This window comes from Panulirus ornatus, chromosome 11, assembly GCF_036320965.1.
Source record: "Panulirus ornatus isolate Po-2019 chromosome 11, ASM3632096v1, whole genome shotgun sequence".
Taxonomy (NCBI): Eukaryota; Metazoa; Arthropoda; class Malacostraca; order Decapoda; family Palinuridae; genus Panulirus; species Panulirus ornatus.
In genome coordinates this window covers 61482216-61503480 of record NC_092234.1, presented here as the reverse complement: position 1 = coordinate 61503480, position 21265 = coordinate 61482216, and the positions used below count along the sequence as shown (strand labels likewise).

General features: G+C 39.4%; 2 protein-coding genes across 2 annotated transcripts in view; one reads left to right on the top strand and one right to left on the bottom strand.

Moving 5' to 3' along the window:
- The window catches only part of LOC139751593 (probable protein phosphatase 2C T23F11.1), a 185199-nt gene that overhangs the window by 85800 nt on the left and 78134 nt on the right, over window positions 1-21265 (bottom strand). The window lies entirely within an intron of this gene.
- Window positions 374-16047, top strand: LOC139751594 (small integral membrane protein 20). Its single transcript, XM_071667196.1, has 4 exons — window positions 374-567; window positions 2944-3061; window positions 8679-8735; window positions 15924-16047. The coding sequence occupies exons 1-4, from the start codon at window positions 499-501 to the stop codon at window positions 15965-15967; spliced, it is 288 nt and encodes a 95-aa protein (XP_071523297.1). The 5' UTR covers window positions 374-498; the 3' UTR covers window positions 15968-16047.

Genomic DNA, 21265 nt, shown 5'->3' with positions numbered 1-21265 from the left:
TTTCATTAACATTATGTTAATTAATCCCTTATTTTCCTTAACATAAATATCTCTTGACATGTTAATCAATCCCCTATTTTCCTTAACATAAATATCCCTCAACATTATCATGTGAATCATTAGCATGAAATAAGATAGTTTCCATGTGTAGCTAAACTGGTGTCTTTTTATTTTCTTACACTGAATATTGCACAGACATATATGACAGATATTAGACATATCCATTCTCCCATGTTCATTTTTATTACTGGATTTATTCGTATTTCTCATTTTTAGGCTGAAATAGGTAAGGGAGCTTGGGGGAGGATGAACCCTATGTTTGGGGATTGGATAAGGAATTAACTGTTTACTAAGCAGTTACCATTCATTTCAGGACAGGAACTCTCAGACAGCCTATTAGGGCTTTGTGAAATTAAAGCATATCATTTTGCACATCAGATCTGATTTTTTCACACTTGATTGCCATTTTTCACACCAGTGAGGCAGCACCAGGAACAAATGAAGAAAGGCTGCATCCACTCACATCCATTCTCTAGCTATCATATGTGTGATGCACCGAAATATATGGTATAGTACAGCATTGGCTTTGACTTAAGATTTCAGTTTTTATGATGATGATATTCTTGTGACATGATGAAAAGGAATCTTTTCAATATAGTGTGTATAGGCATCACAATTGCATAAAATTTCCATTGATTTAATTTCTTTATATACATGTCAATTTTTTGTACTCCTTTCTCCTTACTGAAAAGGAGACTCGGTGTCCTTCGAGTAGAACACATTTATGAGTTAGCCTGATGCCCCCTCTCCCCTCAAAACTGGGCCTCTTTGGTTACTTAGATAACCAAGAGTCATTGCCCTAAAGAATGTCGTCATCTGCTTGGCTGAATGCAGATATATGTGGTCACTTAATTGGCTGAATACCTATGAATGTAGTCACTTTATAAGCTGACGATTTTCCATACTGTATTTCAATAGTGCCATAACCCACAATTGGGCAAGATAGTTAAAGCAAATTTTAGCTAGTTTAAATGTTTCAAGAGAAGAGCTGATTGACACATAGTACATACCACTGCCAATAATGTTCATGGTGTGACATGTATAAATACACACCAGTCTCTTCTGAGAAATAACTTCCCAATAACAGATGCCACTTTCAAAAAGATATAGTCAGGGTCCATGAGGTGGTGTATACAACAGGTTCTAAAATGATGGACATCTAATAGAATCACAAAAAGGGATAAAGTGCCTGTCTGAGATGTACAATGTTGTTTCACATTTTTTTTTTTCTTTTTTTTGCTTTGTCACTGTCTCCTGCGTTTGCGAGGCAGCGCAAGGAAACAGACGAAAGAAATGGCCCAACCCACCCCCATACACATGTATATACATACACGTCCACACGCGCAAATATACATACCTACACAGCTTTCCATGGTTTACCCCAGACGCTTTACATGCCCTGATTCAATCCACTGACAGCACGTCAACCCCGGTATACCACATCGATCCAATTCACTATTCCTTGCCCTCCTTTCACCCTCCTGCATGTTCAGGCCCCGATCACACAAAATCTTTTTCACTCCATCTTTCCACCTCCAATTTGGTCTCCCACTTCTCCTCGTTCCCTCCACCTCCGACATCTATATCCTCTTGGTCAATCTTTCCTCACTCATTCTCTCCATGTGCCCAAACCATTTCAAAACACCCTCTTCTGCTCTCTCAACCACGCTCTTTTTATTTCCACACATCTCTCTTACCCTTACGTTACTTACTCGATCAAACCACCTCACGCCACACATTGTCCTCAAACATCTCATTTCCAGCACATCCACCCTCCTGCGCACAACTCTATCCATAGCCCACGCCTCGCAACCATACAAAATTGTTGGAACCACTATTCCTTCAAACATACCCATTTTTGCTTTCCGAGATAATGTTCTCGACTTCCACACATTCTTCAAGGCTCCCAGGATTTTCGCCCCCTCCCCCACCCTATGATCCACTTCCGCTTCCATGGTTCCATCCGCTGCCAGATCCACTCCCAGATATCTAAAACACTTTACTTCCTCCAGTTTTTCTCCATTCAAACTTACCTCCCAATTGACTTGACCCTCAACCCTACTGTACCTAATAACCTTGCTCTTATTCACATTTACTCTTAACTTTCTTCTTTCACACACTTTACCAAACTCAGTCACCAGCTTCTGCAGTTTCTCACATGAATCACCCACCAGCGCTGTATCATCAGCGAACAACAACTGACTCACTTCCCAAGCTCTCTCATCCACAACAGACTTCATACTTGCCCCTCTTTCCAAAACTCTTGCATTCACCTCCCTAACAACCCCATCCATAAACAAATTAAACAACCATGGAGACATCACACACCCCTGCCGCAAACCTACATTCACTGAGAACCAATCACTTTCCTCTCTTCCTACACATGCCTTACATCCTCGATAAAAACTTTTCACTGCCTCTAACAACTTGCCTCCCACACCATATATTCTTAATACCTTCCACAGAGCATCTCTATCAACTCTATCATTTGCCTTCTCCAGATCCATAAATGCTACATACAAATCCATTTGCTTTTCTAAGTATTTCTCACATACATTCTTCAAAGCAAACACCTGATCCACACATCCTCTACCACTTCTGAAACCACATGCATAACCCTCAAAAAAAAAACCCTGGAAAGTTCTCTTTTCTGGCACTTGGCATGTTCCAAGGTTTCCAAATAAGAATGCTTTGATCTGCTCATGATTTTGAGGTGTCTTTCAATAGTATTTAGTATGTTATACAAGATTATTCTATATTCACTGGAATTAGTGTATATTATAGCTTGATATGTATGATAGCCTACAAGATATGGTTCTGAGCAGCATTCTAATATTTACTGGAATGTCATGTTCAACTTGTAAAACTTAATTCTATTTCTAGGTCATGGCAATATTACGAGGCTGGCGGTATGGGCTCGTTGTTGGAGGCCTTGTGGGGTTCATCAGTGCTGCTCTCTACCCTATTATTATATACCCTTTGTTGAATGTGGATACTTACAGTAAGATTCATTGACACAATTACTATTTTGATATTGTTCTTGTGGTTTTCCTTCTTTCTGTATTGATAGTAATTGAAACTAAGTACTATTTTGATATTGTTCTTATGGTTTTCCTTCTTTCTGTATTGATAGTAATTGAAATTGCTTGTGATCTCACTGTATCAGAATTCTGTAAAGGATGAACATTGGTCATTGACCAGTCTATTTTAAACTTCAAGATTTTCTGAAGAAGATATGGGTTACATTGTGCCTTGCAGAGATAGAATGCTGAAATTTATTGCATCTCTCCTGGGTCAGTTTATCTTGGGAACCATGAGAAATATAGAGATAGAATGATAGTGGTAAATGCCTCACTTTACTTTAACCAGCTGATGGATTATATTTATATTTATTATACTTGATTGCCATTTCCTGCATCAGCAAGGTGGGGCCAGGAAACATGAAGAATGGCCCATCCACTCATACACACATATATTTACGTAAGTGCAAGTACATATCAACATATACACATGTACATACATATAAATACAAAGACATATACATATATACACATGTACATATTCATACGTGCTTGCCTTCATCCATTCCTGGCACCACCCCACCTCACAGGAAACAGTATTGCTACTCTCCCTTTCAGCGAGGTAGAGACAGGAAAACAGACAAAAAAGGCAGCATATTTCACACTCTATCTCAAGCTGTCATGTGTAATGCACCGAAACCACACCGAAAATCCAGGCCCCAGAAACCTTTCCATGGTTTACCCCCTAGACGCTTCACATGCCTTGGTTCAGTCCATTGACAGCACATTGACCCCGGTATATCATATCATTCCAGTTCACTATTCCTTGCATGCCTCTCACCCTCCTGTATGTTCATGCCCTGATTGCTGAAAGTCTTTTTCACTTCATCCTTCCTACTCCAATTTGGTCTCCCACTTCCCTTGTTCCCTCGACCACTGACACGTATATCCTTTTCTTCAATCTTTCTTCACTCATTCTCTCCATTTGTCCAAACCTTTTTAACACATCCTCTTCTGCTCTCTCAACCGCACTCTTTTCATTTCCACACATCTCTCTTACCCTTTCATTACTTATTTGATCAAACCACCTCACACCACATATTGTCCTCAAACATTTCATTTCCAATACATCTACCCTCCATACAAGCCTATCTATAGCCCATGCCTCGCAACCATATAACATTGTTGGAACTACTATCCCTTGAAACATACCCATTCTTGCTCCCAGAATCTTTGCCATCTCCCCCACCCTGTGACTCACTTCTGCTTCCATGGTTTCATTAGCTGCTAAGTCCACTCCCAGATATCTAAAATATTTTACACTTCCTCCAGTTTTTCTCCATTCAAACTTACATCCCAATTAACTTGTCCCTCAACCCTACTGAACCTAATAACCTTGCTCTTATTCACATTTACTCTCAACTTTCTCCTTTCACACACTTTTCCAAACTCAGTCACCAACTTCTGTAGTATCTTGATTTAATCATCCACAAGAGCTGTATCATCAGCAAACAACTGACTCACTTCCCAGGCCCTCTTATCCCCAATAGACTGCATACTGACCCCTCTATCCAAACTCTTGCATTTACCTCTCTAACCTCTCCATCCACTAACAAATTGAACAACCATGGGGACATCACACACCCCTGCCGCAGACCAACATTCAGTGGGAACCAATCACTCTCCTCTCTTCCTACTTGTACACATGCTGTACATCCTTGGTAAAAACTTACTTCCCACACCATATACCCTTAAGACCTTCCACAAAGCATCTCTGTCAACCCTATCATATGCCTTCTCCAGTTCCATAAATGGTACATACAAATCCATCTGTTTTTCTAAGTATTTCTCATACACATTCTTAAAAGCAAACACCTGATCCACACATCCTCTACCATTTCTGAAACCCCACTGCTCTTCCCCAGTCTGATACTCTGTACATGCCTTCACTCTCTCAGTCAATACCCTCCCTTTGTAGTTTCAACACATACCTTTATCTCCTTTGCCTCTGTGCAGTGGCACTATGCATGCATTCTGCCAATCCTCAGGCACTTCTCCATGGTTTATACATATACTGAATATCCTTATCAATAAATCAATAACACAGTCACCCCCTTTTTCAATAATTTCCATTCCAAACCAGCTGCCTTGCCAGTTTTCACTTTCCGCAAAGCTTTCACTACCTCTTCTCTCTTAACCAAACCATTCTCCCTGACCCTCTTACTTCACACACCACCTTGACCAAAACACCGTATATCTGCCACACTGTCATCAAACACATTCAACAAACCTTCTAAATATTCACTTCATCTCATTCTCACTTCATCACTGCCTGTTATTACTTCCCCACTTGACCCCTTCACTGATGTTCCAATTTTATATGTGTCAGAGGTAGAGGGAACAAGGAGAAACCGGAGACCAAATTGGAGGTTGAAGGATGGAATGAAAAAGATTTTGAGCAATCGGTGCCTGAACATTTATTGACAACAACACTTATTATGTGGTGTTTCCCTCTATATCATTAATTGATCTAATTTGTCTTATTCCTTATCTCATTGTGATGTGTCTCTTTTATTACTATACAATAGCATGTTCATAAGATGAATCTCTATTACCACATTAGATCATTTATTATTTTCATGTTTCGGATATTACATTTCATTATGATGCTTTTATGGTCATTATGATGGTTCATTCATGATCTTGCAACAACACTTGTTTTAGTGTATCTTCATTACCACAGAACAACACCTGTTTATGTGTTGTGTCTCCATAACAACACAACAGTACATGCATGTTATTGTGATGGGCTACAGTAGTTGTTACTGTGATGCAATCCTCCATTTCCAAACTACAACAAGTGTGATATGATTTATTATCCCAAAGGAACATTGTTTATTATGCTGTGCCCTCATTACTATGCCACCACACTTACTCTCTTGATTTGTTGTCTTTATTACCATGCTACAACACTGTTTACTGTGATATGCTTACCTCATTACAATACAGTTTGTGTTAATATGATGTGATTTTTTTTATTACCATACAGCAACACTCATTACTGTGATGTTTCTCTTATTACCACAACACAATACTTACAATAATAAGGCAACTCCTTCGTTACCATACAATTAACTTTCTTGAGATTATCTCCTTTAGTATTGCACTAAATTTTCCCATGATATGTTTCCATTACCATACTGCAAGTCCTGATTTTGACATTTTTGCCTCATTACTCTTTTTTGACTTGTTATTTTGTTATTGTGTTGTCTCCATTACCATTATACAACACTGGTTAGTGTATTATTGTACAGTACCACTCAACAAGACGGTATTTTAAGGTGTCTCAATTTTTACATCAATTCTTTGTCTAGAATCACTAAAATTTTACTTTATTGGATAAACTGATAAAGGCAAGTCATGACTGATAATGCAGCATTTATAAAAAAAAGAAAAAATGGAAGGAGATGAAGGCTGTGCAGTTCTGGTATCATGAAGAGAATGGGAGGGTGTCAGAGAGCATGGATGGAATGGATCAAGAATAATGTAGATGAAAGGAAAATTGGGATTGTGATATATGCGTGGGTATGTGTATATGTGCCTGTGATTATGAAGACTGCATGATGTAAGGATGAATTGAAGAAAGATTGGCTTGTGAAATATGCATGGGTATATGTATATGTGCCTGTGAATATGAAGACTGTAAGAGGTAAGGATCAATTGGAGCTTTTCTGAAGGAATTTGAATGACTGCATAAATGGTCTTGGGAACGAGAGAAACGTGGTCATGTTGGGTGATATGGATGTGAAAGTGGGATGAGATGGAATTGGTGAGATAGTTGGTAAATGGGGAATGCCTCGAGTAAATAAGAATTGAAGCTATCTTGTGGATGTTTGTGCTGAGAGGGGTTTATTCCTTGCAAGCACCTTTTTCCAGCACAAGATGATCCACAGATATACAAGGATGAGGATTGATGGAAGAGAAGAGCAAAAGGCTTTGACTGACTATGTGGCAGTAGATGAAAGACTGAGGAAGGCTGTGCTAGACACTAGAGTTGTAAGAGGATTCCTTAGAGAATCTGGCCATTTCGCAGTTCTTGTGGGAAGAGGATCAGGGAGAAGTGGAGGTATGGTGTAAGGAAGAATGGAGAGGTAAAAGTGTTGGCAAGTGAGAATATGAATCAGGAGAAAACAGGGAGGAGTATGAAAGGAAGGTAACTGAAAACTTAGATGGAAGTGCAGTGAATGTAGGAATGCAGTCATGTGTGAATGAGGTGTTTAAAATGTTTAGAGAAATACTAGGGAAGGTTGCAGAATCAGCAGTTGGATACAAGATACAAGAATAAAAAGGGCAATGCATAGTGGATAGAAGAGATTAGAAATGCTGTGGAAGAGAAGAAAAAAGCATATGGTAGGTTGCTCAATGTACTAGTGGAAGTTCAGCAAAAGAGGAAGGAAGAATACAAAATATGTAAGTGGAATATTAAGAAGCTGATAGAGGAAAGCAAAGAAATTAGTTGAAGATTTTTAGAAGGTTAAGTGAAAAGTTTTGGGATAATAAGAAACTATATTGAAAGGAGGTGAAAAAGGAAAGAGGTGGATGTAAGAGTGAAAATGTAAATGCAAGAAGTAAGGAAGGGGAATTGCCAAATAGAGTAATGAATGATGGAGGTGTAAGTATGGAAGTGAAGAGAGGCTTAAGGGACTGCATAGTCCTCCCAACCTTAACCTACGCAGCCAAAACATGGACATGGAATGGGGCACCAAGGTCAAGAATCCAGGCTGCAGAAATGAGCTATTTGAAAACAGAATGTGTTGTAACTAGAGGAATGAAGAAAGAAATGAGAGTGTATGAGAGATGTGGTGTGGGAAGGAATGCAAAGGAATGAATTGAGGAGTGAAAGAATATGTGAAATGTAATCCTTTGAGGTAGTTTGGGTATGTGGAAAGAATGCAAGACTGGGAGTTCTCATGGAGAATGCATGAAGTGCAGTTAAAGGGGTTGGTGAGAGTTGTGTGACATGAGCTAATAGGGTGGAGGAATATTGGAGAGAGAGAAGCAGGGAGAATGCATGGAATGGTGTATGCAAGTGAGGCATGTAAGTGGAGATTCTTTTGCTGTGGCTACCCCTTGATGGGACTTCCCAGAGTCAATGGGTGTCAAATATTGATAGATAGCATGCAGAGGTGTTCTTGTTGATTTAATTTTTGAGGTTTACATTCGAGAACTGTATGATGATATTAGTTTATGATTTGTAATAGGAAACAGCTGTTTGGGTAGTCTATACATGTGTAGCTTCTTCATAGAAAGGAAGATATGTTTTAATGATAGAATTTGATGTAATTATGATCAGCTCACTTCTTGCATGAGGTAAGAACACCTTGCCACCATTGTCTGACCTCTGCCAAAAGTCCAAATATTTTGTATGAATGCAGATCACAAATGTACTTGTGATATTCATTTATTTTTTTTTTTTTTTTTTTTTTTTTTTGTAATAAGTACTATATCAGTTTATCAATGTTTCTGGGATATGATGATGATCAGTGTTTTGAAGTTATCAAAAGATTACTATACTTACCATTTCTCTGATACTTTCAGAAAAGATTCAGGCAGAAACCAGGAAGGATGTCAATCAGGAGGAAATCCAACCAGGAAGTGAGTGTAGGACCTATGCAGTGGCATAAAGACCAGTCATTGTGCCTCAGAACCTCTGCTGTAGTGTTATGCTAAATGATTTTGAAGACTGTGTAATTGATTAGTTCATGTGATGTGTCACAGAAATGCTAGTATCAGTCATCTGGCGTTGAGGTATAATATACATGTGAAATTGATTCAAGTTTGATGAAGCATTCACTTTTTCAATAGCAGTGAAATTTTATTAAATTACTTATATTACTAAGGCTGTGTAGAAGTGGATGGATGTGCTGGAAATGAAATGTTTGAGGACAATATGTGGTACGAGGTGGTTCAATCGAGTAAGTAATAAAAGGGTAAGAGATATGTGTTTAATAAAAGGAATGTGATTGAGAGAGCTTAAGAGGGTGTGCTGAAATGGTTTTGACACATGGAGGGAATGGATGAGGAAAGGTAGGTAAAGAGGAAATATGTGTCGGAAGTGGAGGGAACAAGGAGACCAAATTGGAGTGGAAGGATGGGGTTAAAAAGATTTTGAGTGAAGGCATGTACAGAGCATCAGATTGGGGAGGAGCAGTGTGGTTTCAGAAGTGGTAGAGGATGTGTGGATCAGGTGTTTGCTTTGAAGACTGTATGTGAGAAATACTTAGGAAAGCAAATTGATTTGTATGTAGCATTTATGGATTTGGAGAAGGCATATGATAAGAGTTGATAGAGATGCTCTGTGGAAGGTATTAAGAATATATGGTGTGGGGGGCAAGTTGTTAGAAGCAGTGAAAAGTTTTTATCGAGGATGTAAGGCTTGTGTACGTGTAGGAAGAGAGGAAAGTGATTGGTTCTCAGTGAATGTTGGTTTGCGGCAGGGGTGTATGGTGTCTCCATGGCTGTTTAATTTATTTATGGATAGGGTTGTTTAGGAGGTGAATGCAAGAGTTTTGGAAAGAGGGGCAAGTATGCAGTCTGTTGTGGATGAGAGAGCTTGGGAAATGAGTCAGTTGTTGTTCACTGATGATACAGCGCTGGTGGCTGATTTGTGTGAGAAACTGCAGAAGCTGGTGAGTGAGTTTGGTAAAGTGTGTGAAAGAAGAAAGCTGAGAGTAAATGTGAATAAGAGCAAGGTTATTAGGTACTGTAGGGTTGAGGGACAAGTCAGTTGGGAGGTAAGTTTGAATGGAGAAAAACTGGAGAAAGTGAAGTGTTTTAGATATCTGGGAATGGATTTGGCAGCGGATGGAACCATGGAAGTGGAAGTGAATCATAGGGTGGGGGAGGGGGTGAAAGTTCTGGAAGCGTTGAAAAATGTGTGGAAGGCGAGAACATTATCTCGGAAAGCAAAAATGTGTACGTTTGAAGGAATAGTGGTTCCAACAATGTTATATGGTTGTGAGGCATGGGCTATAGATAGAGTTGTGCGGAGGAGGGTGGATGTGCTGGAAATGAGATGTTTGAGGACAATATGTGGTGTGAGGTGGTTTGACTGATAATAAATAAATAAATAAAATGTTCTGAACATGCAGGAGTGTGAAAAGTGTGCAAGGGAAAGAATGAATTGGAATAATGAGGTATACTGGGGTTAATGTGCTGTCAGTGGACTGAACCAGGGCATGTGAAGCATCTAGGGTGAACCATGGAAATTTCTGTAGGGTCTGGTTTTGGATAAGGAGCTATGATTTTAGTTCATTACACATGAGAGTTAGAGGATGGATGTGAGCAGATGTGGCCATTCTTTGTATATTCCTGGCACTTCCTCGATCATGCTGTTAATGCGATCAAGTATGAAAAACTTTTGAAACATCAAAATAATCATTTTAGTCATGTATGGAATATAACATTACTTTAAGCACTTCAGTTTGAATTAGTGATGCTAAAGGGTTTTACAGTCTTAGGGCCTCATCTCTTGAATATTATCTAGTATCGTAGTGTCTTAAATTTATGTATGCTGTCTACATTAACCATGTCCTCAGTCAATTTTTTCCATTCACTCACCATTCTTATGCTATTTCATTTCATCCTTATTTACAAGTTCCTTACTTAATTTCACATTATGTTCTCCAGTTCCTTTATCCATGTCTCTCCAAGATCTGCCCACGGGCCATATCATCGATCTTTTAAAAACTTAAAGGTTGTGATCAGGTCTCCCCCTCAGCCTTCTCTTTTCCAGGTTGGGTAGATTTAAAGCCTCCAGCTTTTCCCTGTAGCTTAGCTTCCTTAATTAGTACCATCTTTGTTACCCTCCTCTGGACTTTCTCTTTAAGCTCTTTGTGCATATTCTAGTTATGACCTTATTTAGGATATGATCAACTTTCTAAATACTTCCTCATCCATATACTAGAAAGTTATTCCGATATTTGCCAGCTGATAGTTTGCCTCTTAATTCTTCTCCTAACATGGTACTCCGGCAACAGATTAGGAACAATGTCAAACTTCAAGCCATCCTCACATGCAGAATCCTGAAGCTTTTTTCATGCTAGGTAATAATCATATTGAGGCTCTGTTTCACTTTCTCCCATCCTCATTACTTGACATTTGCCTAGGCAGACTTTCATGACATATCAGACCAACTTTTAAGTCTGTTTAGGTCCTCTTGTAAACTGATGTAATCCTCCTCACTCTTCACTTCCCTCACTCGTGCATCATCTGCAAACAAATTCAGGTAGGATGTCATACCATCAGGCATGTCATTAATATAGATCAAGAAGATCACCTTTACCCATTAAGAAAAGGATTCATTGATATGCAGCCTTTGGTCCCTTCTACTGATATAATTTACTATCCATCGTAAGAGTTTCCCCATTATTCCTGTTTGATGATCCTGCTTTTTAATCAGCCTTCCATGTGGTTCAGTGTCAAATGCTTCCTTGCAGTCTGCTTAGCCCTCTCTTTTGTTCAGGATTGAGCTCACTCTTTAATAGAATTCTTTTGGGTTATTTACACATGACCACCCTTCCTTAAAACCATGCTGTCTCTCACTTAGAAAATTTTTCCTCCTTTAAAATCATCCACCTGCTTATTATAATCTTTGTAGAACCTTACATACCACACTTGTTATTCAGACTGGTCTATAGTTCATTGTCTATTCCCATCCTTTTTTATAAATAGGTATGATGTTTTCTCTTTTCCCCTGGCATTTTGCCATTCTCCAGTGACATCTTGAACAGCAATTCATGTGGTTTTTATGGCATATCTATGCATATCTTTGGCATGTATGGTGAAATTTCATCAGGACCATGAACCATGTATGGGTTAAGTCCTTTTAGTATTCTGTTAACACCTTTTCTAGATATCTCTACAATTTCCAAAACCATCTCCCCATTTCATCTCACTGATTTAGGGGCTAAACTGTCTTCTGCTCTGAAAACATTTTTGAATTTGTTAAATATGTTCCTCACATATCCTTACATTATCCTCTACAATTTTTCCTTTGACTTCCTTAGCCTTATTAGCTGCTCAATTGACAACCGACTCATAAATTTATGGAAAAGTTTGGGATTTTCACCAATCATGTTCACAATATTCTTTACATAGTTTCTTTCTTGTCCTGCTATACTTGTTCCTTGTTTTCTCATACCTTGCAGTCTTCGTCACTGCACATCTCAAATCACCTTTCCTTTATGACATCTTTTATGCAACCATTCCTTCTGTATTTGAGACTGGAGGTATCCATGTCTACTCTTTCATTGTAAATTTCACAAAACCACTTTCCCACAAAGTCCTGATTCCTGGTGACTGAATTCCATACCCCAGTCCACATTTCCATAGAAATTATTGAAATTTGTGTAGTTTCTGCAATTATATCTCCTCTTTATTTCCTGTCTCACTTTGACTCTTTTAATGTCCTCTTTGCGAAAATGAAAATAAATAAAAACAAAGAGCTTATTACTTTCTCACACTTCAGTAACCTTTACTCACAGATCCCCCACCCCAAACAAATGTAATTATGGCAAAACACACACACTGAAATAACTACAACTGCTAAACAACTAGTAGGGGTAAGCTTTTTATTTTCACTTAAGGATTAGTGGTTGATTATGGAGTAGTTTGGGTAGAAGGGGTTAAGTATTATCGCACAGAATAGAGTGCCGAGGTGGAATTGTTGGAAGAATCTGTTTCTTTGCATAGTATATGAGTGTTTGTAGATGCTAGACAGCCAATGTTTGGCCTAAGTGCATTGTTTTGTGTGCTTAGCAGTTTTTTTTATGTTTTCTGTTGAAAGTTCAGTGGACCATGCAGGTGAGTCAGTTTAAAGTAGAGCAGATGAATTGTTTGTAGAGGATTTTGAGGATTTTTATTTTTTGTCTAAATCTGGTCCCTGTTAGTGTTTTGAGGCATTTTAGATTGCGTATTACTTTTATGTTGATTAAAACTGCTGTGGAGAAGAAAAAGGCATATGGTAGATTGCTTAAATGTATCAGTAGAAGTTCAGCAAAGGAGGAGTGAAGAATATAAGATATGTAAGTAGAATGTTAAGAAGCTGATAGAGAAAAGCAAAGAACGAGTAAATGAAGATTATAAATGAAAGTCGAGTGAAAACTGTAGGGGAAATAAGATTCTGTACTGGAAGGAGGTGGAAAAGGAAAGACATGGAGTTACTGAATCATAAGGAGAAAATGAAAGGAAGATGGAAAGAGTTATTTGAAGAACTTACAAATGTGGGAGGTGAGGCGGCAGTTGTTATATGCATGGGTATGGAAGGAAAAGGATACAACTGTAGGGGCTTGTAGCAAGAAGGGAGGAAAAAACTATGATATTGAGGCTGAAGCAAAAGGTGCCTGTAGTGGATGTGATTACGTCTGAAATGCTGAAATATGGAGAACAGATTTGTGCTTGAGGATTTGGTTGAAACCTATTGTTGTTCTTTTATTCAAAGAAAAGGGTGCTAAGGATGTATGTAGCAATTATAGGGGAATAAGTCTGTTAATTATACTAGAAAAGTGTATGCAAGAGTGTCGCTTGACAGAGTAATGGAAATGAGTGAATGCAGAATAAGTGAGGAGAAAGGGGTTTAGGAATGGTAGGGTATGCATGGATCAGACTTTTGTGGTGAAAATGACTGTGGAAAAGTATGTAGCATAGCAAAAGGTAGGAAGCTGTATGCTGCTTTTATGATCTGGAGAAGCATATGACAAAGTCAAGTGGAATGCTTTTTGGGAAGTGTTAAAGATGTATAGGGTAGAAAAACAACTGTTGGGTGGTGAGAAAGCCTTCTATAGAGTAGGAAATGGTTGTTTAAAAGTGAATGAAGAGTTGAAGCAAAGTTTTAGTATACATATGGATGTGAGGCAGGGCTGTTTGATGTCACCTTGTCTTTTTGACATATATATGGATGGAGTGATAAGATGGATGAAAGCAAAACAAGGGAAGGAGGGTGTAGAGATGGAGTGTGGCAAGGTGTGGTGGCTAGTGACAAACCTGTTTTAAACCGATGCTGTTTTGTGTGCTGAGAGTGAAAAAGAGTTGCAGAAGTTGTGTGTTTTATGATGGGTAATTAAAGGTAAACATGAATAAAAGTCAAGTAATGGTGTTTAAAACAAAATGGTGAAAGTAAAGATTTTGCAAAACCCTTTAGAGTGAAAGAAGAAAGTACACTGTGTTATAGATATAGGGGAGAAAGACTGGAAGAGGTGAGAAAATTTAAGGATTCTGGAGCTATCCTGGTTAAGTTTAGCAATATGGTAGGAGAGAGAAGCAAGAGAGTAGTACAAAACATAAGGGTCACTGGGGTCCCTTAATAGAATATTGAAGGGGAGAGGTGTAAGTATGGAAGTGAAGAAAGGTTCAAGGGACAGCATAGTCATCCTGACCTTGACCTATGCAGCTGAAAGATGGACATGGGACGAGTCACAGAGGTCAAGAATCCAGGCTGTAGAAACAAGGTATTTGAGAGGAGTATGTGGTATGACTAGATCCTGTGACATGGGAAAACAGAGTGGAAAAGCAATGGAGAAAGAGAATTGGTGGAAGAATGCCAGGAATGGTGTTTGCAAGGGAGGCATGTGAGGACAGGGATAAGTGGAGAGACTTCTACCGTGGCTACCTCTTTGATTGAAGTTCTTGGAGGAAATGGGCATGAGAGATATACATAAATAGATAAATTGACTTTGTTGATATAATTTGTGTGGGTGGTGAAAGTTGTGTGTGTCGTTTGTGATGCTTAGAATTATTTGAGTTTTGTTCGGTGGGAGTGATTGTCCTTTGAAGGTGACTGAAGGTTGTGAACTGGATTTGTGTGTCTGAGGTTTAAAGAATGATTGAAGACATTTGTGGAGATGCAGACATCCTTTTCTGGATGAGCCATTGTTCCAGTTATGTAATTTAGTGCTGCATGTTTGTTGTTGCTACTGTGGTGTCAGGTGTTATGATGCAATTTTTTTTCATTGTTTGGTAGAGGTAATGGGAGGTCATATAGGAAGAGATTGCAAAAGGTTGGAGAAAGAAATGCCGCTCAGGCAATTTGTTCTGTAGAGGTAACGGGAGGTCGTGTAGGAAGAGATTGCTAAAGGTTGGAGAAAGAAATGTCCCCTGGGCAATTTGTTCTTTTACCATCATCAGTCATGCACTCTTGCACTGTGTAACAGGATGTTATTGTGCTTATGATTACAAAACTATAATGGAAATATAGGAAAAGCAAATTTAGAGATGTAAGGGTATAGGGGGACCAGCTGTTTAATGGCATTACTCATGGATTAGCATCACTTTTGAGTAGTTTTGTGTGTATTTCAGAGGCTGTGGAAATATAGTGATGTACTCAGTAGAGGGAAAAAATATTTGCTGCTAAAGGGGAATTGGTTCTTTGCAGTTAAGGGGAAAAAAAATTTGCCACATACATGCAACTTCTGCAGCAAGAAGTTATAACTATTGAATGATGAATGATTCCCGTGAACTATCACCTGCCAGCTTCATATGTTTCTTAATGGTTGAAGGGGGTAGATTCCAATGGATAGTCTCAATTTGTGGGTAAAATGGCATTTTAACTCCCTACTGAAAAAGTGCTTTCTCAGGTGTACATTGGGCTATGTGTATGGTAGAGATTTGATTTTTCATCTTATAAATACTGGACTACATATCAAAATACCTAAATCAGTGTAAAAATTTTTACCATCACAACCTAGAGTTGAACCCAAAGAGACAGGTTTTGTCTCATCAATGGTCCAGTGGTATGCTGTCCACCTTGGTTCAAAGTTAAGGTGCACCTACTTTTTCTATTTTCAGATATGAAAGTTTGGAGTGACCCATTTGGGAGAAAACCACAATAGCATATTCAAATATTTTTACCATGTAAGAGTATATGATGCCTTTAAGTTTGTTATTATCTGTAAAATAAATGTTATATTTTTATGTATTTTTATTTTTCATAATGCTATGATCATGCCTAAGAAAAATTGCTTTCAATGAGGTAAACCAAAGGAAGTGTGCTGATCCACAAAGCTTTTGAAAAATACTAGCATGCTAATGTTCCAAAATAGCAAAACTTAATCATTATATGTAATATTATATTTTATATTATACTTTGTCGCTGTCTCCCGCGTTTGCAAGGTAGTGCAAGGAAACAGACGAAAGAAATGGCCCAACCCCCCCCCCCCCCCATACACATGTATATACATACGTCCACACACGCAAATATACATACCTACACAGCTTTCCATGGCTTACCCCAGACGCTTCACATGCCCTGCTTCAATCCACTGACAGCACGTCAACCCCGGTATACCACATCGCTCCAATTCACTCTATTTCTTGCCCTCCTTTCACCCTCCTGCATGTTCAGGCCCCGATCACACAAAATCTTTTTCACTCCATCTTTCCACCTCCAATTTGGTCTCCCTCTTCTCCTTGTTCCCTCCACCTCCGACACATATATCCTCTTGGTCAATATTTCCTCACTCATCCTCTCCATGTGCCCAAACCACTTCAAAACACCCTCTTCTGCTCTCTCAACCACGCTCTTTTTATTTCCACACATCTCTCTTACCCTTACGTTACGCACTCGATCAAACCACCTCACACCACACATTGTCCTCAAACATCTCATTTCCAGCACATCCATCCTCCTGCGCACAACTCTATCCATAGCCCACGCCTCGCAACCATACAACATTGTTGGAACCACTATTCCTTCAAACATACCCATTTTTGCTTTCCGAGATAATGTTCTCGACTTCCACACATTCTTCAAGGCTCCCAGGATTTTCGCCCCCTCCCCCACCCTATGATCCACTTCCGCTTCCATGGTTCCATCCGCTGCCAGATCCACTCCCAGATATCTAAAACACTTCACTTCCTCCAGTTTTTCTCCATTCAAACTCACCTCCCAATTGACTTGACCCTCAACCCTACTGTACCTAATAACCTTGCTCTTATTCACATTTACTCTTAACTTTCTTCTTCCACACACTTTTCCAAACTCAGTCACCAGCTTCTGCAGTTTCTCACATGAATCAGCCACCAGCGCTGTATCATCATTATATGTAATACTTAGTACAAAAGATTTAGGTGAAAGGCATGATCAATTAGTCATTTGTTCCTTATCTCTGATATATTATGTCTTGCAAAAAATGGAAGAGAAATATGTACATTGTCACCTGAGTCATAACCATGAACCCTGACGATCACTTCCCATATCCCATATGCCATCAACTGTCACAACTGTAGCCCTGGCCTATAACTTCTCATATTCTTAGGCTTAGCTACCACCTGAATAATAACTCAGACCTGACCACCAAAAGTGTCATGAACTTGCTGTGGCTATATCCTTTGTCATAACTTTTGGCCTGGCTACTGCCTCATTCATAAATTTGGACCTGTCCACCACCTGTGTCATGAACTTACTTTGGTTATTTCCTGTGTCATAACCTTGGGCCAGGCCACATTTTCATTTATAACTTTGGGTCTGGCTGCCAACTAAGTTGTAATCTTGCCTAGCCACCACTTTATCATACCCTTGGATCTGGTCACCACCAAAGTCACAGCCATGGGCATGGGCACCATTTGTTTTGTAACCTTGGCACATGCCATCATGTTTCATAACCTAACCTAACCTAACCATCACATCTGTCATAACCTTGGCTTAGTCCACTACCTGTGTCACAAACTTGGCCTGACCACCACTGATATATATATCTGAAGACTGGGTACCATCTCTTCTAGAATGTTAGTCTGGTTTATCGCCTTTGTTTTAAGTTTGGGACTGGTCACCATCAGAGTCATATCCATGGACTTAACTACCACCTGTGTCATAAACTTAGGCTGTTCACCATACATTTGGTTTTGGCCACCCACAATGAGTTTTAATCTTGGACCTGGCCACTAGGTGTGTCTTAAATCTGATCCTGAGCACAGTCTGAATATGTCAGAACTGAATGTTGACTTTCATCAACCTTTATAAATGCATTCTGCTTAGCTGTGATAACTGGCAGAAACATGAAGACATTTCTCCTCTTGATCTATAATGACTGTTACCCAAGGTTAAAATCTGTCATTTCAGCCAAATATAGATATTTTGTAATTTCCATATTAGGGTCACTGAATATTTTTATGTGTTCATTATATGTCAATTGGATAACACAAATGTAGAATAAATATTAATAACCTTAGTCATACGAGTGTCTTAAAGTAACTTTTTATGATACTTGCTCACTGTTTCCTGCTTTAATGAGGTAGTATCAAGAACAGACAAAGACCCCATTTGCTCACATCCACGCTATAGCTTTCATGTATTATGCAATGAAACCATAGTCCACCGTCCACAGTTAAGCCCTGCAGACCATTCCATGGTTTCCCCTGACAGCCTCAGCTCACTGACTGCATGTCTGCCCCATGCAGACTAATTACCCTCATGAATGTTCAGATCCCAATTCTTTGAAGCCTCCTTCACTCCATCCTCCAATTTCCTCTTGGTCTCTCTGTCCTCATAGCTCCCTCCATTTCCTACATGTATATCCTCATAGTAAATCTCTCTTTACTCATCCTCCCCTTTATATCCAAACCTGTTTGGCACATCCTGGTCAGCTCCCTCATTCACACTCCACTTAATACCATACCTCTCACTTACACTATTACTCCTTACATGATCAGCCAGCCTCACATCACATGTTGCCCCTAGGCATTTCATTTCCAACACGTCAAACTGTATTCCATTTTTTCACATTTAGGACCCAAGAATTGCTTCAATACAACAATGTCAAAACTACTAAACCTTCAGACACAACTACCTTTACCCTAAAACTAACTAACCTTTCAAACACTCCTTAATGCACCCAGGATCTTCACCCACTCTCCCACTCCAGCCTCAAAGGTTCTATCCACTGCCAAGTCCACTTCATGGTATCTAAAGCCCTTCACCCTCTTTATATCTTCCCCATCTAGACGTACTTTCAAACTTATCTTGTCTCATCTCCATGATGCAACTCATTGCCTTACTTTTGTTCATATTTAGTCTCAACATTCTTCTTTCATACTTTCTCACAAACTTTGTCACCAGCTTTTGGGGTTTCTCTTTTTAGTCTGCCACCAGAACTGTGTCATCTGAAATCAGCAGTTAATTCACCTCCTTTGACCCCCAATATACCACAGACCTGCCTCTTGCTTTAAGATCTGCAATTACCTCCATCATCACCCCATCCATAAAAAATTTAGTGACCACACTGAAATTACATATCCTCGACACAAACCCACCTTCCTGAGAACCACTCGTCTTACTCACATGCCTTACTGCCGAGGAGAGAATGCTTCACTGCATTTGATAACTTTCTATTTACCTCATTTGCACCTTCCACATGGACTTTTTGTCAACCCCTATCATATACTTTTTCTGTTGTAAGTGGACTTTGCCTGCTTGAGGTTACATATAAAAAAAAATCAATTTCCTTGCTACTGGAAGTAGTGAAGCCTTAAGCTGCAGGAGCCTTTGGAAAGGTCCTGGCAACACCAGGACTCTTTCATAGATATTGGTATGGGTAACTGGAAATAAGATTTTTTTTTTTTTTTTGCCGCTGTCTCCCGCGTTTGCGAGGTAGCGCAAGGAAACAGACGAAATAAATGGCCCAACCCACCACCATACACATGCCTTGATTCAATCCACTGACAGCACGTCAACCCCGGTATACCACATCGCTCCAATTCACTCTATTTTTTGCCCTCCTTTCACCCTCCTGCATGTTCAGGCCCCGATCACACAAAATCTTTTTCACTCCATCTTTCCACCTCCAATTTGGTCTCCCTCTTCTCCTCGTTCCCTCCACCTCTGACACATATATCCTCTTGGTCAATCTTTCCTCACTCATTCTCTCCATGTGACCAAACCATTTCAAAACACCCTCTTCTGCTCTCTCAACCACGCTCTTTTTATTTCCACACATCTCTCTTACCCTTATGTTACTTACTTGATCAAACCACCTCACACCACACATTGTCCTCAAACATCTCATTTCCAGCACATCCATCCTCCTGCGCACAACTCTATCCATAGCCCACGCCTCGCAACCATACAACATTGTTGGAATCACTATTCCTTCAAACATACTCATTTTTGCTTTCCGAGATAATGTTCTCGACTTCCACACATTCTTCAAGGCTCCCAGAATTTTCGCCCCCTCCCCCAACCTATGATCCACTTCCGCTTCCATGGTTCCATCCGCTGCCAGATCCACTCCCAGATATCTAAAACACTTCACTTCCTCCAGTTTTTCTCCATTCAAACTCACCTCCCAATTGACTTGACCCTCAACCCTACTGTACCTAATAACCTTGCTCTTATTCACATTTACTCTTAACTTTCTTCTTTCACACACTTTACCAAACTCAGTCACCAGCTTCTGCAGTTTCTCACATGAATCAGCCACCAGCGCTGTATCATCAGCGAACAACAACTGACTCACTTCCCAAGCTCTCTCATCCCCAACAGACTTCATACTTGCCCCTCTTTCCAAAACTCTTGCATTCACCTCCCTAACAACCCCATCCATAAACAAATTAAACAACCATGGAGACATCACACACCCCTGCCGCAAACCTACATTCACTGAGAACCAATCACTTTCCTCTCTTCCTACACGTACACATGCCTTACATCCTCGATAAAAACTTTTCACTGCTTCTAACAACTTGCCTCCCACACCATATATTCTTAATACCTTCCACAGAGCATCTCTATCAACTCTATCATAAGATAGAATATGAATATGCTTTCTCCAGATCCACAAATGTCACATATGGTTCAGTCTCTTTGTCCAAGTATTTCTTATGATGACTACCCTGCTAGAAACAGGCATAACTATCAGTTTTGTGAAAGAAAATAATGTATAGTAAGTGAATAATTTCTGTATGCCTGAGAAATGGTATATAAAACTATATTCTTTAGCACTGGTATTATGCAGCATTACAGTGCTCATGAGAGATTCAGAGACTTTAAGATGCTCATCAGATAGCTAGGTCTTAAGCAGCTCCCTGACATCATATACTGTCAGCTTTAGAATCTAAAGATCAGTTGAGAAGATAGTGTACTTTGCCTGAAGAAGGTATCTAGGTCATCAGTTAATCACATGTCTAAAGAAGGA